The sequence below is a fragment of the Acipenser ruthenus genome, chromosome 17, assembly GCF_902713425.1.
Source record: "Acipenser ruthenus chromosome 17, fAciRut3.2 maternal haplotype, whole genome shotgun sequence".
NCBI classification, from domain to species: Eukaryota; Metazoa; Chordata; class Actinopteri; order Acipenseriformes; family Acipenseridae; genus Acipenser; species Acipenser ruthenus.
In genome coordinates this window covers 20,619,287-20,643,839 of record NC_081205.1, presented here as the reverse complement: position 1 = coordinate 20,643,839, position 24,553 = coordinate 20,619,287, and the positions used below count along the sequence as shown (strand labels likewise).

At 40.8% G+C, this 24,553-nt stretch overlaps 1 protein-coding gene across 3 annotated transcripts in view; it reads left to right on the top strand.

Moving 5' to 3' along the window:
- The window catches only part of yeats2 (YEATS domain containing 2), a 52,301-nt gene extending 32,576 nt beyond the window's left edge, over positions 1–19,725 (top strand). For all 3 annotated transcript variants that reach the window (XM_058990097.1, XM_058990098.1, XM_058990099.1), the window contains exons 18-31: positions 4,891–4,994; positions 5,754–5,900; positions 6,807–6,986; positions 9,105–9,405; positions 9,831–9,965; positions 10,735–10,857; positions 12,045–12,156; positions 13,774–13,850; positions 14,262–14,341; positions 14,889–15,090; positions 16,712–16,941; positions 17,446–17,520; positions 17,934–18,007; positions 19,042–19,725. In XM_058990097.1, the coding sequence (XP_058846080.1) occupies positions 4,891–4,994; positions 5,754–5,900; positions 6,807–6,986; positions 9,105–9,405; positions 9,831–9,965; positions 10,735–10,857; positions 12,045–12,156; positions 13,774–13,850; positions 14,262–14,341; positions 14,889–15,090; positions 16,712–16,941; positions 17,446–17,520; positions 17,934–18,007; positions 19,042–19,159 (1,958 nt within the window). In that variant the 3' untranslated portion in view covers positions 19,160–19,725. The remainder of the gene's footprint in view (positions 1–4,890; positions 4,995–5,753; positions 5,901–6,806; positions 6,987–9,104; positions 9,406–9,830; positions 9,966–10,734; positions 10,858–12,044; positions 12,157–13,773; positions 13,851–14,261; positions 14,342–14,888; positions 15,091–16,711; positions 16,942–17,445; positions 17,521–17,933; positions 18,008–19,041) is intronic.
- The last annotated feature ends 4,828 nt before the right edge of the window (positions 19,726–24,553 follow it).

The following is a 24,553-nucleotide window of genomic DNA, read 5'->3' as shown; positions in this document are numbered from 1 at the left end:
TATTTAGCTTTACCCAGCCTCTCAATTAATTCATCTACCCTTGGCATTGGATATGCGTCAAACTTTGATACGTTATTTAACTGCCTGAAATCGTTGCAAAACCTCCAAGTGCCGTTAGGTTTCGCCACCATAACAATTGGACTATTCCACGGGCTGGTGGATTCCTCAATTATATCTAACTTTAACATGGTTTCTATTTCTTTGTGCACATCGATCAGTTTAGCCTCAGGTATACGATATGGCCTTACTTTTACTCTTACTCCAGGGGGTGTGATTATTTCATGCTGGGTGGCCGTCGTTCTTCCTGGCAACTGGGAAAACACATCTTGATTTCTTTTAACTAGCTCTTTCACTTCTCTCCTTTGCTCCAACGACAATCCTGCACCCATATTTACAGGTGTCTTATCTATTTCACTGGCGTGTATAGTCAATACTTCGCGGTCTACCCATGGTTTTAATAAATTGATGTGGTACAATTGTTCCGGCTTACGTTTATTGGGTTGACTTATTCTATAATTCACTGGCCCTACGGCTTCAATGACCTCATACGGCCCTTGCCAATGGGTAAACAATTTGCTTTCTGGGGTGGGAACTAAAACCATGACTCTATCACCCGGATTGAAAGAGCGTGGCTTTGCCGTTTTGTTATAATTAGTAGCTTGTCTCGTTTGCGCCTGTCTCAGATGTTCCTGTACAATGGGGGTTACTTTTTCAATACGATCTTGTAATTTTATCACGTAATCAACTACATTTTTCCCTTTAGATTTTTGCTCTTCCCAGGTTTCTTTTGCAATATCAAGTATACCTCTTGGTTGTCTCCCATATAAAAGTTCGAATGGTGAAAACCCGGTCGACGATTGTGGGACTTCCCTTATGGCAAACATGAGATATGGTAGCAATAAATCCCAATCCTTACCGTCATGACTAATTACTTTTCTTAACATTGATTTTAGCGTTTTATTAAATCGTTCAACTAATCCGTCCGTTTGTGGATGGTAAATCGAGGTACGAATAGGTTTTATATGCAGCGTGCTACATAATTCTTTCATTAACCGATTAACAAATGGTGTACCCTGGTCTGTTAATATTTCCTTTGGAATCCCCACCCTTGTAAATACCTGTACCAATTCTTTAGCAATAGTTTTTGATGCAATATTTCTTAAGGGAATAGCTTCAGGATAACGTGTGGCATAGTCCATAATCACCAGAATATATTCGTGTCCTCGAGCCGATTTGCTCAAAGGCCCTACAAGATCCATAGCAATCCGTTCAAATGGGATGTCGATTATGGGCATAGACTCTAGGGGTGCTCTTAAATGGGGTCGAGGACTTGCCTTCTGGCATTTTGGGCAAGATTTGCAAAACTGTTCTACGTCCTTTCGGATCCCTAACCAATAAAATCTTTGTAAGATGCGCTGAAGTGTCTTCTCCCCCCCTAAATGAGCTCCGAATAAATGGTTGTGTGCTAATCTCAAAACTGAATTCCTAAACTGGGGTGGTACCAGTAATTGTTCTACCGGGTTTTCATTAATAATTGTATTTCTGTAAAGTAAATCATTTTTTACTACAAAGTGTTCCTGTGGATTAATGATTGCATTTTCTACCAGTGTTCCATTTACTGATACCACCTGTCGCTTTACATTGACTAATGTCGGGTCGTTCTCTTGTGCCCGAGCAAACTGGTCGCTGTTAGGAGAAAAGGATTCATCCCAGCTACCTGCTTCTTCCTCTGTTTCTATCAATGGTACTGGTGCTCTTGTTTCTGCTAATATGTCGTCTATGGTGCACTGTGTTGCCACCCCTTTCCCGACTCGTTTTGTACTCTGCGTGACTAAGACGTGTGTGACTGGAGCCCCTCTCCTTTTCTCTCTCTGACGCTGCTTTCTAGTTTTTAATATTTTTCCGGTAAAACTTTCCTCAAAAAAACACTCTGTATTGGCAAAGGGAAACAGTTTTACTACACTTTCAGGAGATTCTAGGTCCCTCTCTTGCTTTATTTCGGGATTAACCAATTCCCCGTTTAACTGCACCAAGTCTTCAAACCCTGGAAAATCTCTACCAAGAATTACTGGGTGAGGCAACCTGGGGATTACCCCTACTCTCATCTCTTGTTTCACTTCCCCACAAACTACTACAACCTGAGTAGTAGGGTAATATTTTACATCCCCATGGATGCAAGTAACGCCGGTTTTTAGATTCTTAGTCAATAGGCAGGGGTCTACAAACTCAGGTGACACTAAGGTAATTGCACTACCTGAATCCACAAGGGCGTTAGTTGTGTTCCCGTTAACCATTACAGAGACTAAAAAAGGATACTTCCCTTGGGGTGTGCTAGCCACAATAATACTTCCACAAAAATTATCATTAACATTACATTGCATTGGTTCCTCACTCTCAGTGCAATTCTTTGCAATATGTCCTAATTTTTGACATTTGTAACACCTGATATTACTATGGTCAAATCGATACATTCCACTATTTCCCGGGTACCCACTCCCAAAGTCATTGTCTCTGTATTGTCCCTTCACAGTCTGTGACCGCTCCTCTACCCTCTTAAAGCCCTCTGCCTTACCCAGTCGTGGGCTGCTGCGTTGTCTCCATCCTGGGTTGGTAGAGGGTTGCCGAGCCAAATCCTCGGCGGCGAGTTGTCGTTCCACCAAAGCGACAAATTCGTCAATAGTAGAGGGGTCTCCCTGTCCCACCCATTTCCGAAGGTTTGCAGGCAGTGACCGTAGATAACGATCCATCACTAGTATCTCTACTATCCGGGATGCAGTGTTGACTTCTGGCTTTAACCACCTGTTGGCCAGATGAATCAAGTCGAACATTTGAGATCGAGGGCCCGTACCACTGCTGTAGTTCCACGCATGGTATCTCTGGGCTCTCAAGGCTGTTGTGACCCCTGCTCGAGCCAGGATCTCTGATTTTAATAGTTGGTAGTTGTCTGCGTCGCTTTGCTTTAGGTCATAATAGGCTTTCTGTGCCTCGCCTATCAAGAAGGGCGCCAGTATCCCAGCCCACTTGACCTTGGCCCACCCTTCTCTAGCTGCAGTCCTCTCAAACGCCAGGAGGAACGCCTCAATATCATCTCCCTCTGTCATTTTCTGGATCACATGTGTGGATCGAATTGGCACACTGCTGAGTGGCTGTTGGCTCCCCTGAGCCAAGTGCTGCATTATGGCCGTTCGCTCCTGCCGAGCTTCATTCAACTGCTCCTGTATCAGTCGGTTGCTTTCTTGTTGCGTCTGCGCCAACATTTTGAGTACCTCAGCCAAATCCGCCATTTTTTTTTTTTTTTCCAGTTACTCAATCGTTATAGCACTGGGAGTCTTGGTGGATATGTTGACTTAGCGTTCAGTCAGACCATCCCACTTCTGACACCATGTGTGAGCGAAAGTGCTCTATTTTGTAAGACTCTGACTGAATGTGCTATTCCAAAGACTGAGTCGGAAACAGAAATGGCGAACCAATAGGTGAGATTTTATTTACAAAGAAAACAAAAGTAGAGACAAAACTAAATATGAGCACCAAAATAAAAACTAACCCAGGTCTGGGCACTAACTCACTTTTCAAGCCCTGACTATTGATTAGGGAGTGGCTGATCCACACCCTAATAATAAAAAAGAACTGTATACACAAACATAATGCAATTAAATCCCATAAAGATTTACTTGAAGTCCACTGGTACATGCACCTTTTCTTTTCAGTCTTTTAAGTGTCCACACGTGGTGCACTTAGTCCAGTAAATAAAAAGAAACACAGCATCTCTTTCTTGTTCCTGGGTAATCACGTTGGCTTGTCAGCCTTTCCACCATTTGAGTATAGGAATATGTATTCCGGTTGTAGAGCTTGTACTCACAGCTTGTTGTAGCGTTGCAGGTAAGTTTACATCCAACTTCAGAGCCGTGTCTTCAGTATTACTGTTCCGTCCTTTGCGTTGGATTGCGTACACCCAAACGCGTCTTTTTTTTAAACAGCGCACCTCGCTGTATTCACGTATTTCATCGTCCTTTGAAGACTGTCCCTTACAGCCTCTGCTCGCTGTATAACTGTATAACCGTACCACCGTATCACCGTTTAGTTTCGTACTAACAATATTTTCCACTCTTTGGCCCCCACAGGCACGTCCTGCTAGGATTTTCTTTATAATGTGTAAAAACAATCCAACACACAGGTCTCACTGCCGTACCACCACCCCCCTTGCTACAAAACACTCCCCTTTTATTTACCCAGAATCCCGCCGTTACAGAGCCCCTGAGTTCCAGGAACTAGGGGAATTGTAGTCTTTTAAGCGGCAGCCATTTTAAAACAAACGAAAAGGAAATCTTGTGACCAACAGTACAGTTATCGCTGTTCTTTAAATAGAAATCCCTACTATTTCTATCGGGACTAACCCCCGATAACCCACTATTTATCACAGTATACAAGGTTTTTCCTCATTTGAAATATAGTCCTCTGTATTTGAAATTTTGCACTCCTGAAACACCTCCAGTAGTGTGTTTGCACCCCTAAAAATGTGTCCCTTTTTAATACAGGTAACGATTTGCTACATCTTACTTTGCTCTACTGGATATAACCATCATTCTTTTAATGTTAATGTTAAAATCACCACCTATGAAAAGTTTCGCACATAATTTTACGTTTTTACACAAATATGTATTTTAATAATGAATAAAAGAGAAAGTGTCTTTCAGTAGAAAGCTGGAAAACATGGTCATTAATGAAAGCAAATGTTCACATCTGTACAAAACCATCTTCACTGCCAGAGTAATTCATGCAGTGTTACCAAGGTATGAAGGAAGGGTCTGTAGACTTTTTGCTATTTTTCCCTAAACCTAGTAAAGTGGTAAGTACATAATATAAATCTAATAATATGGATTTGTTTTGCAGGTCAGCAAAGTGCTAGCAGTGCAGGAGGAGGCTCTCAGACTACCAGCAGCAGTCTACCACCAAACCTGTCCTACACCTCTTACATTCTCAAGCAAACTCCACAGGTCAGTACAGGCAGCAACAGCAGACACATAGAATGCATGGGGTTGGTATTAAGGTGTCTTGCTTGTGGGGTGAATATAAAAGCATGACTGCTGGAGACAAGAGCCAAACATCTGTGTGTCAATACAAAACCGGCACAATGTAAATGAAATCAAGAACTCAGAAACACAGGGAAGCAAGACTTATTTGCTATAAGCTTGATTAACTTCTGAACTCTGTGGTTTGTCTTTAAGCTCAGGGGTACTGTAATTAAGCTCAGAGGAAACCTGAAATGGACAAAACAGATAGACAACATACCAACAACTGCAATTCAATAGAAATAAGTTGATGGCAGTTATCAACTGGGGTGATGTAGTGCATTGCAGTACACATTGATGATCTTACAAAGAAGGTATGGGATGAGAAAGCAGCAATGCTATATTTTACCACATGGCAACTGGTTTTGAGGAAAGCTGTAAATAAAGAAGTTAGCTGTTTCTAAAGGCTATTGGGGACAGCTATTAGATCTACAGACACTGTCAGCAAGGTCTCAGTTGCCCAGTGTTAGCCAGTTCTGAGCCCAACTAATTACTGTTTTTGAAATGTTATGCTGTTTTTAGCTTTTTAAAAATCATTTGTCCTTGCCAGAGGAGGGATTGTTACATTAAAAAAAAAAAAAAGCGACAGCAACCCTCTTTGCCCTGCTAATAATAATAGACAGTTAATCATTGCAGACTACAGTTCTTTTGATTGGTATTGAACCGAAACATTGATTTTTCCAGGGAACATTTCTGGTTGGTCAGCCAGCACCTCAGGGCTCTGGGAAGCAGGTGGCAGCAGGATCCACCAGTCACAGTCTGCCCTCTTCTTCTGGTCAGCAGCAGACGATCAGGGTAACTGCTGGCCAAAAGGCAGCCATCCTTGCGCAGGTACAGTTTTGATATCCTAAGAAAATCTTTGACAAGCAATCTGTGAGCAGTCACCCAGAAATACATATTTAATCCTCAGTATCAAAAGAGTTGTTTTGAGGCTTGTACATTAAATTACACCGAACTTTGATTTTACAAACACCTCTATTACATTGTGTGCAAGACTCTTCTGCCCCATTGTCTAATCAGAAAATGCACTAACCACCTTCAAACCTCTGTCTATTCTGTTTACATGACCTAAAATGATCATTTTTGTGAACACTCCAAACTTGTCCCAATCAGTTTGGATAATGGAGGTTTTGCTGTAAAATGTAAATAATGTAGCAGCAGTTATTGTCTAGCCAGTTCTGACTTGTTTATTTTATCTAGGTCAGTCGAGGCTTTTCAAACAGTGACCATGAAGGGGGTTCCTACGTCACAAACTAACCTCATTAGTGTTTGCTGCTGTGCAAGCCTGTATGGCTCATCCCCTACACTGACTAACCATGTTGTAAAAATAATGCTGTTAAGGTTTTTTTACATGCTTGTTCATGCATATTTTTCTAACTGAAGATTAACTGCACGTTAACAATCAGCGTTAGACAACCCGCAAAGAGTAACAGAGATTTAGAGTAGTTATGTGCATAGACACTCAGTAGGCCACTTTGCAATATTGCAGTGGAAAAATCATTCAGAACAGATGTTTTAAACTTGTTAGGAGGCACCAACTGAAAGGCAACACAATTCTAGTACATGCACCATGGGCCAAAAAAAATTTCTTTAAAAAAAAAAAAAAAAAAATACTGTTAAAATAAATAACTTTAGTTGTTTCCTTCTAGTTCTTCTAATATTATCAGTTTGTTTTTCCTATCACTAAATTCCTTGTGATGCAAGGCTTGTCTTTTCCTTTTCTATATTTTTTAAAAGGTCGCTGGCCAGACATCTACAGTGAAATTATCAGACGGCTCAGTGAAGACAGTCGCTGCTGCACCTCACCTGTCGAAGCCTGGGACCACCACCCTGCGAATGACCGGGGGAGTGATTACCGCTGCCAGCTCCATGGGAGCCGCCTCGGCTGCCAGCAGTGCTGCAGGAGCCGCACCACAGGTCCGTCAAAACAAGAACTCGCCTCGTTTGGGGAGAACCCAAATGGTTTGAGCAGAGGGGAAGATTTGATTTTAATTTATTTTTGTAGCTACAGTCCGGTACAGTTCTGAGAGGCACCGTGAGAGCTTCCCCTGTCCAAGCCCACCTCTGTTGTGACCTGAATACCCCCTGACATTTCACTAACAGTGACTGACAATTGTGATATATTGTGTGTTTTGTGATGAGGACTCCAGCAGGGAATGATAACCAAATGAAATTGCCATCTTCGCCACTCAGTACTGGTAGACATACAAAAGGAGTAGGTGTTTTTGTTTTAATTTTTTTTAAATGGGGATTTTTTTTACCACAACCGGCACCCCTGTAAGTAATTTTGGAGTACAGATGTCCTCAACAAATCTGTTTGTTGGAGCAGGTTCAAATGCAATAACAGATGCCTTGAACAGAAGTTGCATAAATGTGAACAGCATTTCATTATTCCCAGACAAAAAAAAAACATTTAATGAAATAGGCTGCCTAACCATGGACAAGCTTGCTAGGAAAGACAAATGTTGCAGGATTATTTTGCTTGACTTTTTTCTCAAGATTGATAAGGGGTGGACAGTACATTACTTCTATCCACACTAGGATAGTACATTTCAAACATCATTTAACCAGATATACTGTATATACCGGTATCTTTAAAGGAGCAATTTTAAGGCATTTCAGTATGACCATTTGTCAGGATGTGAGTGGTGTGGGAATAATGGAATGTCCAAGACAGAGGGTATATTTATAAAAATGTCTGTACTTTTAAAAAAAAAAAAAAAAAAAAAAAAGATCCACCCCCTATACCAGCTATGGTATGGGAGTCATATGGTAGGTTTACAGTCCCAAACAAAAAGGGTTCACAAAAATAAACAACAGTGCTGCAATCCACACGTGCACGGGTTGAAGGGGTGTGCAAGGGAAGGTGCTCCAGGTGAGGGTACAGCTTGCAATGGTGTGGCAGTGCAGGTGATCCGGGTGAACATGCTGGCTCGATAGCTGCAGCTCCCATAATGGTCTCCATCTGCCAACAACAAAGCAACACAAACAAACAGCGCAAGGGGGCCGTACTCCCGTAGCTGCTTCCCCTTTGTACTGCTAAACTCCTGTCTGTGATTAGTGCGGCTCCACTCTCTATCCAGTTGCAGCCCGCAACACAGCTGATCACAATAGAGTCGTCAGCAGTCTTACAGCTACACCCTTTTCCCACACTGGCTGAATTCCGGTTCCATCGACCATCGAGTCGGCCCATCCCTGTGAAGGCATACAACCAACCTTACTTATCTCCCTTCCTGGTTGGGAGGTAGACTTGCAGCTCAGATTCCTTCTCTCCCATTCACACCATTGACTTACAAAAATGCTGTAAATGTGATGTAAATTCAAAGCTGCTGTTGTCCTCCATCTTGAGGTCATTAGATGAGCACCGTGAAACCCACGCAACAAGATGGTCAGTAGCTTTTGTGTGTAAAACATGCAACCCGAGTGTATTGTATTTTTGATATTAAGTGATGGACATGTTTAGCATGAATCATATAGATTACTACATTGTAATTTATCTTTTAAAAGACATCGGGTGTGAAAGGGATCTGGTTACTCAGGCAAACGTGCAAGTTGCAATTCAAATCTGTATTAGTTGGAAGAGCTCTTTGTAGGCACTGAAAATGATACATGCTTTGCAGCTAATTGGTTTTTAATGGGTTTTCTGCTCTTTTAATTCTGTTTACAATCATTCTCAGTTCTGTTGTTCCAATATTGGGACTTGCTAATGTTTCTTGTTTTCTTCAACTTGTGTAGGATTCTTGATTCCAGAGAAATATTCACCCTCTGCCCTTTCAACTCATTTGAACCTACATGATTCCATGCTATACTGTTGAGTAGTAGTGTTAAGCTTTCCAAATTGTGCTTTTGATTACAGGTACTGTACATTGGCCAGAACAATTCAGCTGTAGGACATTTTTTTTTTTTTAATGATTGAAGCATGAAACATGTTTTATGTATTGTGTCTCGTCTGAGGGCTTGCCTGTAGACTGTGTTCATTTTGTGTAGGAAATGTAACTGTGGTGGTAATATTTAATCTGCTTCCATCCTTTCCAGAAATCTGATGGAGGGAGCCTTAGCTCTGTGGCTGCATCTGCCCAAGGGGTGAAACCTGCTGTCCAGCAGCCCATTCTAGTAGCGCAGAGCCAGGCAGGGGTCATCGGGGCTGCCAAGAGTGTCATCCCTTCAGCGGTCAGTGTTTCCAAGAGTGTGAGCACTTCAGTGGTGACTGTCACCAAGAGCATCATTCCTTCACTGGTCAGTGTGGCCAAGAGCAGCAGTCCTTCGATAGTCACAGCAGCGTCCTTGGTTTCCAGCTCAAGCACAGCGAGCGGGAAGACTGCAGCTACTTTGTCAGGTTAGCACTATTTTCTGCACAACTGGATAAAGGGAATGTTTTTCAAAACTTCATTAAGCGGCTACATATCTTACTAGTTTTAATGAAGGCTTTTATTGACCTTTAACTTCAAAGATAACGACTGAAACTGGCTGGAAATCCGATTTTATGGAATGGTTTGTTGGTTTCTAAATGTGTTCTATCAGTCCCTGGAATTTGGGCCATAATAGTTGGATTGTGACTTTTTCTATTATTGAACTATTTTGGTTAATTTAGCTTTACATCCATTTTTTTTTATTTCCCTGTTCTATATTACTGTTGCATGAAACTAAAAACAGACAACTGAAGCCAACCTTACATTAAATGTATTGTGTGCAGTCAGTAGCACAGGAAGAATATGCTCATACAGCTAATGCAAGTACTGTCTCTTTTCTCCATTTCTTTAGGCATGCTAAAGATTCATTCAGGTCAGTCCAACGCTCAACAGGCTGTGCTGACTATCCCTGCCAGCCAGCTCAAACAGCTGGGTGTGAGTTCAGCAGCAGGCGGGGTGCAGACCGTCCTTATGCCTGTCAGCAAAGGTACTGTGCAGGGTGTGCTATTAGACCTTTTTAATTGTTTTAACCAGTTGCAGATTCCAAGTTAGCTATAACATTTTATAAGTAACTCTGCAACTCAGAGCTGAAAACAATTCAAATGTCTAATTGAGCAAATTATCAGTTCAATTAAGGGTCAGGTTAAGTAAATGAGAGCTCAACTGGAATGAAAACCAGCAGACACAGTGGTTCTCCAGGGCCAGGATTGAGAACCACTGTCCTAGGCTTTAAATGTCTTCTCCTAAGATTATGTCTATTAAAAGTCAGGTTTTGAAGACTGAAAAAGGCTTCCAGTCTAAATGTTTGGCATTTAATTTATTTTAGTATTTCTAAATTCAGCTCTATTGGTTATTTAAAAGCCTTGGATGGCTTGATTTGCTATGAGTTATGACATTCTGCATTGGCAGCACAGGTTTGCCTGGCCAACAGTCTTCATCAACACAGTCAATCACTAAAAAAACATCATGTTACTACAAGTATACAGTTACAAATAAGATTAAGTTATAGCTAACACTACTTTAAAGTGGGTTCTACTGAAACAATAGAAGAACACTGTGGGTCAAATTTGTAAAAAAATGTGCATGGATTTTTGTTATGTGTTTTAATTGTTTACCCTTTTTTGTGCAAACAAATCATATGTTTGGTAGCAACATATGCCTCTTTCACATAATATAACAGCATCTTACATGTCCCCTTGTTAAATAAATGCTCTGTTTAAAATGTTCAGGTCTTTTCTCCTCGTGTTTTTCAATAGTGGTCCAGTCCCAATCGACCAGTAAAGTCACACCAGCTGCAGTAGGAAGTGGACTATCTACAACAACCAGCTTGATCACCAGCAGCACTGTCCCATCTACACCGACCACATCCACTGCGCAAGGTTCCCATTCTTTGTTTACCATAGACATTAAAAAATAGCAACAAACAAAAATGACATGATGGTTTCTATGTATTTGTGTTTTCAAGTTACTCTTGCACCATTCGTGCACCCTTATTGTCCATCCAGTTCTGACTGTTTTATCTAGGTCAGTCGTGGCTTTTCAAACAGTGATCATGAAGGGGGTTCCTACGTTACAAACTAACCTCATTAGTGTTTGCTGCTATGCAAGGGATATTCATTTGCATTCCCCTTATTATGGTGTTTGTAATCATTGATATCTGGGATCTCTTGCTCCCGTATTGCATTACTATTTCTCTCTAAATCTGCATTGAACTTTCATTGAACTTGTCACGAGTTGCACCAAGTTCGGAATTGTCTTCAGAATTGCTATGAAGGCTCTAAAACCGGTCGCAGACACTCTTTTATGCCTTCCGTGCTATGAGCTCCACTACCTGTAGTAATTTTAAAATGGGAAGTGGGGAATTACTAAATTTACTGCAGAATTGGTTTTCAGTTGAAAGCAGGTTAGAATTGATTGTGAATGTATGTTCAAGCAGCCTGCTGAATTTATTATCCTGTGCATTTTTATTGTGTACATGGTGATATTTTTCAGAATTTTTGGGGGGAGTGGGGGGGGGAATCTAAGATCATAGATCAGGCTAATAAAGTTGTCATGCATTGGTATCTGTATAGAAATGTGTGTGAATATTTATGATTGAACAAAGAACACAATTACAGGGCAATTCCAGCTCAAGTGGACCAAAGGGGATTGCTAGAACCCCATAACGTCAATGGCTCAAGTCAATTCGTTGTTGCTGAAAAGCAATGAAGCTAAGCTTTAAAATCATAGTAAAGTTCCAAACATTTTTTCAAGCTTCAGAGTTACCATGGAGCACTAGTTACACATCTTTAGCATGGAAGAAACATCTTGGAGCTTGAATGAACTGTAGTTAATATAGAAAGAGTGGGCAGCATATTAAAATAATTAATATGCTGCCCACTCTGTCATCCAAAATCATAATCATTGTTCTAACCCTAATTCAGTGTACTGTATTGGAATGTAAAAAGCTAGAATACAAAAACAGCACTGCAATGCGGGCGGAGGGCCGTTGCAGGTGAAGAGAGAAGTATGAAGTAACCTTTTAGAAACTAATGCTTCGGAGACACCTGTGGCTTTTTCTCTGCAGTGAAGTCTGAGCCTGGCGTTGTGGGGCCGAGCAGCAGCGCAGTGCCCTCAGCTACCGGCAGCACTGCAGTGAAAGTAGAACAAGGCACAGAGGCATCACTTGAACTTATTAAGTAAGGACTTGATTTCTGTTGCTTTTTATTTTAAGTTTAATCCACTCCACTTTGACATGGTATCAATTTTCTCTGAATCTTTCTGCAGGGGAATATTTTTTTTCAGATGTGGATAATGTCTAGCAGTTCTGAACTTGTTGGGAGTGTCATGCCAATTTCTCTTGCCTGGTTTTGAGTGCTTTTTTGGTTTCTTCCTCTTGCTGAAACCATGTCTAACTATGCACTGTATTTAACATTTTGCCTTCTGAATTTGAAACTCCTTGACGACTTTCTAACAAATACAACCCCTTATACATAAAAACTTATACCACGTTTCCATGAACCACATAACCTGGGTATGTACTCGAGTTGGCCCTACACACCTCCGTTTCCATGTTTTTAAATTACTTGAGTTGTCTCCCAATAATTATCTGGTCTGATTTCACTCCTCGGGCTGGTCTGAATTCTGAAGTCTGAATTCAGGCTGGGAGGAAATTACACTAAATGTCAATTAAAAATGCTGTAGGGAGCGGGAACGTACAGTATAACGGGACATTTTGGCTGGTATTAAATTGGGCAGATTTGCTACCTTGGGGGATTTTGATGGTTTTTGAATTGCCGCTTTTCAATTGGCAAGTTTACAAAGAAAAAGGCAACGCAGTTTTTCATTTATACGTTATAGCATCTACAACTTGGAGAACAACAAAGAAGACCTTCTAATCAGTTACAGTATTTATCGTTCTTATATGGCCCTTAATGTTAAGGTAACCAGTAAACTTTTATGATAAGCATTTGCTATGTCTCAGTTTTAAAACTTAGCTACTGTTCACAACATAACACAGTGGAATGATCAGTATCATGTAGTAGTTGTAGGACAAGCTATTGCCAAAAAAAAAAACAACACAAAAAAGCTTAACATAAAAAAGAACAGTCAGTAGCAGGCGTAGTTTACATTGCCTCTGGGTTTCTCATCACATCAATTCCAGATTTTTGTGAATCCTTTCATGGAAATGTCTGGTCTAATTTTAATGTTTTCAAGCAAATTGGCTTCATCACTGCCATCTCATGTCCACTTTCACATCTGACACATTATTTCCCTTGTCCAGTGCTTCTTTCCCTGTTCTGCATACCAGTCTGCCAGAGGTATATGTACTGCGTGAAACAAATGCAAAAAATATCTAGATGGATTTATCTTTTAAATTGTTGACAATTTGACTGTAATACCGTCTGCAGCGAATTCACGTCATGACCTTTAACTCGCAAATATTTCTGGGGAAAATTGGTAGTATTTCCTGCCCAACTCACGTGATAACTCGGGTAATTCGGAAAAATTATGGAAATGTCACCAACTCAAGTTGTCCATCAACTCGAGTTCTGGGAGAATTCAGGCCAATTTGAGCGCAATCCAGTTGGCTGTCCATGGAAACAAGGTATTTAGAAATAAGCCAATTTCGTTTATTTTTTTTTCACGCTAGTGAATTAGCACACCTTTCGTTCCAGTACTTCCATCAGCAACATCACACCTAGAGTACTATAACAAGTTGAGCATTCTTCCTTCTTAACATTGAAGCTCAGCAAGCTTTAATTATCTCTCTCTTTTTTGTATTACTTTATTTATTTATTTTTTACATTTTGCAGCACTGAAAACTTGAAGAATCTACACCAACTTTTGACAGCCCTGGTGAAAAAGTTTCCACTCATCATATCTGAAAAAAGTAAGCATAGTTTCTATAATGTTTTAATAAAATAAAAAAAAGTATAGTATATTTGTTAATCGCATTACTTCTCTGTCTCTAAAGTACATTTCTAAGCCTGACAGTTCTGTGTATGTAGGTTGATTGCCTGACTATCTATCACACTCATATTTTTACCAGAACCAAGAGAACATCTTATACATTCGGAGGAAACTTGCTAAGGACATTCTTTAAGTGTTGATGAGTAGGTCAAATTAGCATTTTTACATGTACTGTGGGTGTAGGTCGTGGATATCCTTTTTCATGGGGTTAATGACACTGACATACTTGGTTTTAACAAGGATCAAGCCTGAGGCGCACACTCAGCTTTGAGAATGTATGTTCAAACGTGAGGGACTGTGGATTGTTGATGTGCTTGTGTGTAACTTTTAGCAGAGGACTCCAGTCCTTTCTGTGCACGGTCTGTGGAGCAGTATTACAGCTGGAATATTGGAAAACGAAGAGCGGCTGAGGTACATTCATTTATGGTTTTTGATTGTGAACCCATGGCGTGCTGTGCTGTCATATTTATTCATTGTGATTGCTGGGTTTTTCTTGTTCTGTATATACTGTTAGTATTGTATTGCTGTCTGTACATACCATTAAAACTGTGTATATGCATTTATATTAAATAAACTGATTAGGTGCCAAAAATAGAGGTCTGGTTTGTGAATAGAAAATCGGTGTTATCTTGGATGTCGCTCATCATTAGTGGTTCTTTCATCTCACATTGAACCCCCCCCACCGGCCCCAAAAGAGTTTATTGCTAACGCCTGTATGAATTGCTCAAGGACTAGTAATTTGTTCCAACTTACTGATGCACCGTATGAGATTAGTGTTTTAATATATATGTTAACATGGACCTGCTGCTGTTCTTTCATTCTTTTTATTTTTTAGCTTGGTACTCTAATCTGTCTTTTTATTATTTTTTTTGAAGATCCCGTTTAACACAATTTAAAGGGGAAATGTTTGGTTAACTATGATGCAACGTAACCAAATGTTTGGCTTTCCATGCTTTAGTGGCAACGAGCTGTGGCTGTTAAGAAGGTCCTTCAGGAGATTTTGGATAAGTCTGAGAGGTTTCAGAACATCACCCCTTTGAAAAGCAAACAGATTGTGCAGTGGTGTCGTCAGCGCGGCTACACACCTCCTGACCTGGAGCCCATGAGAAGCGAAGAAGACTCCATGGAAGATATCCTAACACAGATTGACAATGAGCCTGGTAAGATCAAGGTCTTACTATGGTTATTGCATTCTGAGTTATTTTCATGTTTCTTTTGAAAGGTAGTTTTGTAGTCCTCTGGAGATTTATCCATCTTCAGTAAAACAGAAAGTAATTTGTGATGTATGTATTCCCCTAGTGTATTCATCTTCTTTTGCATCAGACTAATAGTCATGAATATGTTTGAGATTTGTTTGTACATTAGGATTTTACAAGGGACCGTATTTGTAGGTTGTTTCTCCATGTAGTTTAAGATATGGAAAGACACTATTGCAGCAAATAATACATAATATGTATCGCAATATTGTCTTCAGTATTGCAATATATTGCAATACAGATCCTCAGTCTCAATACCTACCCCTAATTGAAAATGGCAGTCTTAGTGTTTCCATACTGCACTTTCTGTTTTAACTTCCAGATATAAAGTTACCATCCCAAAGTTTATTATTTGATTCATAGTAGTCACTGAACAAACTCTACAAGTCCATTTAATCTCTTGGCTACCATACACCAACCTCCTTTTAATTTATTTTTACAGTAAATGTGCAGTCATTAGGTCTTTCCAGGCAGCAGTAGGCTACAATCCTGCTTTGTCAGTTTCCCTAATGCTGCTGTGTTCAGTTCGGCCAGTGAGAGATGACGGATATTTTTAATTTCAGTATTGCTGTATTTGTAAACATACTGGGGAAAACAAAGAATCGATGGTGTGTGAAGGGACAAAATATTAAAACTTACAGATATTTTGTTCAGGACTTCAGTAGGTATACAGTAACACAATTATTTTAAATTGAATTCCGGTTTCTGTGAACAGTATTATTATTTATTTATTTATTTTTTACTTTGTATGATGAAATAGCAGCTGGAGATAAGTTGACCCCTTCTAGAATGATGCACCCTCAGCCCATGAAATTGCTGTTTAAACAAAATGCCTAGTTCTATACAACATTAGCAAGTGTCTGGTGTGAGTATTGATGGATACCTGAGGTAGCGCCAAATAATCGACTAGTCAAATAGAAAAATCACAGTCGATCTTAGAAGCCAGTAGTGGACTAATCGCACATCACTTGAAGTCATTTAGAAGCATGCAGTTTCAGATGGAAGGAAGTGCATTTGCGGTTGCAATTTATTAATATATTTAAATTACATCTTAGAACAGTAATAAATAGTTTTTCAAAATATAGTGCACGAACAACAAAGTGTTAAATGGTGACTAGTTGACCTATTCGACTATTTTTACCTCAGCTGTTCTCAGATACTTTATTTATAAACTTGTCAGTAAAAAAAATGTCCAAGGTAATGCTTTATAGATCACATGCCTAGAATATATAGTGAAGGACATGCAGTAGCTGGGGTATAATTTCAGTATATACAATGCAGTAGTTGTTTTATTGAAAGAAGACATGTATTGCAGAGGTTTCCTCAAAAATTGTCTGTCATGGCCCTTTAATACAAACTATTTACAGTACTGTTCAGCAGTTCTGAGAAAGGGGTTCTGCAGTGTTGATCCCTGCTCTAGATGTCATTTCAAGGTGTACAGTTAGCCCTCCTGTCTCCACTGTATTACTCCCTGCTCTAGATGTCATTTCAAGGTGTACAATTAGCCCTCCTGTCTCCACTGCAGAGTGCCCCGTCACGTACCTGCCAGCGGATGAGCTGTGTCAGAGGCTGCAGGAGCTGCAGGGGCTGCTGAAGACCGAGCCAGAGAGCGAGGAGGAGGTGGTGGACGTCGTCGGGGTGAAGCAGCCCGTCAAGATCCAGATCAAACAGGAGAAGGAGGACGAGGACGAGGAGGTCAGGTTTTACCTGGGCCCCTCGCCCGCCACGGAGTTTGTGAGAGATGCCGCCCAGCAGGTAAAATATTCTTCTGAGTTTCAATGGGCTTCTGATGCTGGCACTATCACCTCTTGCTAACAGAACCTATTGGATTGAGTGGTCCCATGAGATCATCTTTATTTTAGATATAACTTACTCTGTGTCACTTGGTCTCACTTACTTATTGTTTAATTATGAACTGAGACTGAATAAACACGATTTTTTTTTAATCAGTACTTAAATTTGTTAACCAGTATAGTAGTTTAAAATAAAGAAGTAGCTCCTTCGCAAGGTTCTCCTGATAACTGTAGAAATTAGACATTGTTAGGATTAGCAATTTGAGGACTCCAGAAGCTCCCATTTTAAATGCCATTACCAAAAAAAAAAAAAAAAAAAGGTATATAATGCATTTATTAGATCTGCAATACCAAATCAATCCCAGCATCCTCTGAAACAAACACAAGTTCAGTTTTTAGTTCGTAGTGATCTGCTTTTTCCTGATACTGATGCATTTTACTCAGATGCTACTTGTTGTTTTTGCAGATTGGGATTTCATTCCAGCCAGTAGAACTGGAGAAGAAGGTATATGGGCCGGCAGTAGAAGATATGATCTTGAAGGTAAGCTGCCAGAGGAACAGCCATTATTGTGAAAAATAGACCTGAAGCTGGCCACACTGACATCAGAGTGTTGTAAGTGACTCGGCTAATATAAATCCATCATTTTGAAATAGGTGTGTGTCTCTTGGTAGTGCTGGCAGTGTAACAATCCAGCTTTTAGAACAAGAACCTCGCTGCAAAACAACAAAACAATTTGAGATTACAATTGACAAGTAACCAGTCCAACTCCTGCATCTCTAGCAAGTGAATCTAATTAAACTCTTGATATCTGGTTACTTGTGTGCAAACGATAGCAAATCTGGATCTTACAGATTTCTCTTGTTGGCAAATAAGACCAAAGGTTACAACCATAGCAGGTCTAAGTGATTGTAATTCCTTTGTTAATAAAATACTGTTGTTGTTTTTTTCTGTAGGCAACTGAACAGTTTGCAACTGAGATTTTACGAGAAGCGTTGGCTGTTGCCTTTGCAAGGTCTCCTCAAAACAGGTACATGGCATTCATCAACTGCTTATCTTCATACAGGACTGAAACATTATTTAGAAACAAATTTGTGGGGGGATATACCCTTGTATAATCATTACCTTTGTATACTAATGTATTGGTTGCATTAGGATCAATGCAATGGTGACCGCACGCAGTAACCAGGGATCATATTTAACTACATTTCAGTTTATTAGGAAATGGTATTCAGATCATGAGGTGAACTCAACACAGAGTAAAAATGCTACCACTTTGGGGTAAATGTTGATGTGATGGTATTTTTAAACTGACCAATATAATTTTTTTGCTCCCAGGACTTTCCTAAGATATGAGGTAACATTGTTTTTGCTAAACCTTGAACAACTTTTCATTTATAGCTTTTGTTGAGCTACAGAGTTCATTGTGGACTCCAGAATGAAATCAATAGCTTGCTTCCAACTCTCCTCCTAATTTTTGTCCTACGTTGCATTTTTGGCCAAAACTTGGAGATTAAAATAATCTCAAGAGACCAAAATCTAGAGATCTGGAATTGTGTGCTTTGGTTTCTCTGTGGACCCACTAAATGCACACAGTTTAATCCCAATCAGACATTGACTCACATAAATTACACTATTTGATGATTTTTACCTGGAATGATTCCATGGGCCTGTATACACTTGTGGCAGTTTTGTGTTTTAGTAAAACACTGTACTGGAATCAAATGTAGTTGTGCATCACTGTGGGGATTCATCAGGGTGGAGTCGATAGGTCTTTAAAACTATTTTGTAGCCTTCATACCAAACTAATCAACCAACGAAAACAATGGATCATCAATAAACTAAAAAGAGATCACCCTTTCAGCACACTCATAGTCCCCTGGGCAATTAAATTGCAGACTAGTACAGTATGTTTGGTATTTTGCAGTACTAGTGCAAAAAATATCCAGTATTTTTGTATTACAGCGCTTGTGTTAGGAATTTGTCAACTACAGCCAAAGCTTTTCAAGATATTATTCAACCTATTGACTGGATATTTATTTAAACTTTTGCTTTCCGATGCAGAATTCCTAGAGAGATAACAGCGATGAACATCCACCAGGCTGTGAGCAGCATCCCAACCTGCGACTTCCTCACCAATAAATACATGGGCATCCTAATGAAAGACAACCACCCTGAGTGAATCCCTGAGAAGATCCCAATATGATAGCACTCTGGTAAAGCACCGTGGCTGTCTGCATGTGCTTTCTGGTTTACCACAGCACATGGCTGTTGACCAAAAGTTTCAAACTGTTCCCTAAACAATGGAAACTGAGCTCACATACACTTGAAACTAACCCACTGCAGCCAGTAGTGCGCATGAAAAAGGGCTTCCTGTTTTGATGCAGATTGTGAACAGAACATGCTGAAAATGAATTGGTGTAAGTGGTTGAAATGAAAGTGAAAAACATATCGCAGGGTTCTATTTAGTTGATATAAACAGACCTAAATACCACAGCTATTAAAATTAGGCCACTGTTTACTTACTTTTAATGAGAATGATACGCATTGGAGATCGCATGCAGTGGTTAGATATGTTGATTTTCATAACCTTAAGGCCTGTATTTGAATCCTCTAATCAGTGACTGTTTTTTGATCCGCCACTGGTGAGTCTTGTTTTATTAACAACAGAACAGAAATAAAAAGTTGAATGTCATCTTCAAATGTTAGTTGTTCATGGATTGTGTTAAAATAAACGTCTTTACTGTATCTTGTCTTATTTTACGATGATGTGAATTTCACAGAATGAGCTTCTGTAAGGCCTAATGGATTTTGCTTCACTTTGAAAATGGTTGTTTTAATTAATGACTGTTTTGAGATTTACTTCAGGAGATTGTAATCCTTCTAGACATTACTAATCTGTAGAGTGATACAAAGGCATTTCACACACTTGCAGTTACTATCCTACGGCAGTTAACTTTCTCAGTCATCCCTACTATGATGTCTTATTGATCACATTACCCTTTTGTCGACATTACCTTTGTCTTTTGTAGTAACATTTAACTACATGTCTGCCCTTTAAGCGGAAGTACAGTCATGTTCTGTATTTGTCAGATATTTAATGTTTCATAATGTGTTCTGTACGTGAATGCATTTGTCAACAAAGATAGATAATTATTCTTGTATTAAAACTGCAAAGTAAAATCTGCATCAGTTGTTTGCTGTATATTTTTACTGCCAGAACCTTACATGTGGATCACACACAGTCAAATAAAGAATGGCGTTCAGTTTACGTCCTCTTATTAAGAAAAGCACACGCATATTCACATACACATTGGAACTAGCTACTAAGTACTGTATTGGGGGTGGAACGTAGAGGTAAAAAATAGTTGAATAGCGGACTTCAAAAATAAATATATATAAATAAATAAATTAGTAAACCATGTATTTGATAATGTCTGCTGCTCTGAATTTTATTTTGTAGCACTTTTTGTGCAATATGTTTTAAAACTGCTGAATACAATTAAAATACTGACATTACTGGTTCACTACTAGTTTAAACCTTAAATGTAAAACAATGCAGATGCTGCTGCTGCTTTGGTGTAGAAGGGTGTGATTAGTCGACAGTTTCTGAGGTAGTCTATTTTCTATTCGACTAGTCGACTGTTCAGTACCATCCCTACTAGGTATGTAACAGTGTTTTGTATCATCTCCTTTGAGAGACCACAATTAATCGGTCCAGTGGTCGCCTCTAATTTTTAACTCATCTTATGTTACAAAAAATTAGTAAATTGTACTTTGGAGTAAAGACATTGATAAATAAATGTTATCTTTAAACTTCACATAATTCATATTATTAACAGAATAGTCAAATCCCAGCTTTCACCAAGCAAAATACATTTGTGTGCTTACATTTATAAGACTACAAAAAGTGTAAGAAGAGAAGAAAAAAGGGGTGAGATGTTGCTGTTGAGTCGGCTGACCAGCATTTAACCCTGAGACGTTCTGGCCCAGAGCCTAATGTGCAAGTTGCTGATCCACAACACACTTTCTAAAACTTGCCATGAAGACTGCAAAAAATAGAAGTACAAAACAGCAGACTTGCCCTGCCCCAGTTCTGTTCTATTTTAATGCTGTACAGACAGGAGGCCAGGTGTCTTGGGACATGTGTCTGAAGATGTGGGGAGCAGTCTGCATTGGAAATTTTAAATTTTGCTGCCCTGGGCATATTTTTGAATAACTTCAAGGACTTCCCAGGATTCTCTAACTTTTTATGCAAATATATAAGCTACACTGACTGGGATTCATTTTTTTCGGTTAACGTGCTAAAATAACAGTTCTGCCTAGGCCTAAAATAACAGAAACTGTGAAAAGGCTAATTGCTGTTCCATTACGCTGAAACTGAAGAACTTTCTTTTAAGGCGTACCCAAAGAAATTACCCAATTCCCAAATCACACAGTTTACATGCTTATAAAGTGATTGTTTAAAAATCTGATTTGAAGATCTTATCATGTGTTAACGTACTGACTGACAGAACAGTTAGTTACAAACATCAGCTCGCTTTCGCTCTATAGCTTTTAATGACCCAGACTTTACAATCATATGTTGTTAATAACGTAGCTGCCACACATACCATTTTGCAGCGTAAACTCTTTAAAAAGCTAACGTACTGTACCATGAACTGCAGATTTTGTTTTATTCAATAGGTGAAAAAACACTTAAGGTGGATTTATCCCAAAAAGTTCTCTGTCTGCATGACACAGAAAGGCCTTTTAACAGCGGGTCGATGCGAGGCCACTTCACAAACCAAACTTGGGGTGACCTGAATTTTGACAACCCTCGAGACCACGTCTGTAGTTTAATCCGTTAAAACCACTTAAGGGCAACATAAATGTGAAAGTTCTGCACTGTCAGGTTGTTTAAAATGCTCCCAATGCAAAGCTAGAGGCGCTTAGGAGCAGTGTGAAAGCTGCATTTATTACACTATGTAACACAATTTTTGTTCCTGGGTAGTAAGTGTTATTTCCTAATTGCTTATGCCTCAAAAGTATAGAAAATGGCTATTATTTACCACAAACTTTGCTTTTGTGACCAGAACAGTGATATTTTGAAATGTACCTATTTCCAATGAGAAAACGGGCGAATTTGTGTCTTTTCGTTCACATAGTCAGAAAAAAACAACATATGAATCCAAATTAACATGTATTTATACTAAAGTAATACAAAAATGACTACAAAAGATTTAGAAGTGAGTAGTTTTTCGAGATTTACAATTATACTGTAAATCACTTTTACGAATCAGCCCCCAAATGTAGTCTCTCATCATGTTCTCGTTATACTGTCCTTGGTAGCGGCGTTCAAATTCCAGTATATCCTGGTGGAAGCGCTCACCTTGCTCCTCCGAGTACGCTCCCATGTTCTCCTTGAATTTATCAAGATGAGCATCAAGGATATGGACTTTGAGGGACATCCTACAGCCCATTGTGCCGTAGTTCTTCACCAGAGTCTCAACCAGCTCCACATAGTTTTCGGCCTTGTGATTGCCCAGGAAGCCCCGAACCACTGCGACAAAGCTGTTCCAAGCCGCTTTCTCCTTACTAGTGAGCTTCTTGGGGAATTCATTGCACTCCAGGATCTTCTTTATCTGTGGTCTGACGAAGACACCGGCTTTGACCTTTGCCTCAGACAGCTTAGGGAAGAAGTCTTGAAGGTACTTGAAGGCTGCCGACTCCTTATCTAGAGCTCTGACAAATTGTTTCATAAGGCCCAATTTGATGGCAGTGGTGGCATCAGCACCTTTCGGGGGTCCACCAGTGGCTCCCACTTGACGTTGTTCCTCCCCACAGAGAACTCGGTCCGCTGTGGCCAGTCCCGCCTGTGGTAGTGCGCCTTGGTGTCCCTGCTGTCCCAAAGGCAAAGATAGCAGGGAAACTTGGTAAAACCCCCTCCCCATCCCTGGCTCTCCTCTGCGCTCCGCTCAGCAAGAATCACGCTGCGATCTGCTGAAAAGAAATGGAAGAGAACCAAACTCCCTGCTGCCCTAGACCTTTACCGCACTCTCCTCTCCTCCTTCTCCTCTACTCTCTCCTCTGCTAAATGTGCTTATTTCCAATCTGTAATCCAAGCCTCCCGTCCTCAAAAAACTTACCTTCGACCCCACCTCCCTCCAGGTCTACTGTCCTGTCTCCCTCCTACCCTTCCTCTCCAAAACCCTCGAGCGGACTGTACACCGCCAGCTCTGCTTTCCTGTCCAACCACTCTCTGCTTGACCCGCTCCAATCTGGCTTCCGCTCTGCTCACTCCACTGAAACCGCCCTCCTGTCTGTCACCAACTCACTTAAGTGTGCCCGAGCTGCCTCTCTCTCCTCTGTCCTAATTCTCCTCGACCTCTCTGCTGCCTTTGACACTGTTGATCACTCTATTCTACTATCATCTCTTGCTGACCTGGGGATCTCTGGCACTGCTCTGGCCTGGTTCTCCTCCTACCTCTCCAACCGCACTTACCAGGTAACCTGGCGTGGAGCAACCTCCACACCTCACCCTCTCTCAACAGGAGTCCCCCAAGGGTCAGTCTTGGGTCCTCTCCTGTTCTGTCTCTACACCCGCTCCCTGGGCCCCCTCATCGCATCCTATGGTTTCTCATACCATTTCTATGCTGATGATGCTCAGATTTTCCTCTCCTTCCCCACCTCTGACTCCACCATCTCCTCCCGTATCTCTACCTGTCTGTCTGCTATTTCCTCTTGGATGCACTCGCATCACCTCAAACTCAACCTCTCTAAATCTGACCTCCTTTTCTTTCCCTCCTCCTCCCCCTCCTCTGATCTCTCTATCTCTGTTCCTCTGGAATCTACCACACTCTCTCCCTCTTCCTCAGCTAAGAACCTTGGCGTCACCCTGGACCCCTGCCTCTCTTATTCCCAGCACATCTCCACTCTGGCACGCACTTGCCGATTCTTCCTGAGCAACATCCGAAGAATCCGACCCTTCCTCACCAACTATGCTACCCAGCTCCTGGTCCAGGCCCTGGTACTCTCCCGCCTAGACTACTGCAACTCCCTCCTGGCTGGCCTCCCTGCGTCCGCCACCCGTCCGCTCCAGCTCATCCAGAACTCTGCTGCCCGCCTGGTGTTCTCTCTGCCTCGCTTCGCCCACGCTACTCCACTACTCTGCTCGCTCCACTGGCTCCCGATCACCGCTCGCATCCAGTTCAAGACTCTTGTACTAGCCTACAGATGCCTTGACCAGACTGCACCCAGCTACCTCCAGACCCTCATCTCTCCCTACACCCCCTCTCGACCTCTCCGCTCCGCCTGCACTAAAAGACTAGCTCTACCTCCGCTACGCTCCCCTGCCTCCAGAGCCCGCTCCTTCTCCACCCTTGCTCCGCAGTGGTGGAATGACCTTCCTACAGATGTCAGGACTGCTCAGTGCCTGACCACATTCTGGCGCCTCCTTAAGACTCACCTCTTCAAACAGCACCTGTAGAACTCCTCTGTTTGTATCCTGGGACACTATCACCCTTCATTTAAATGTGCTTTATTTTGCTCTTATCTGCCCCCTATTTTACTGCATTTAATCCTGTACTTCAGAATA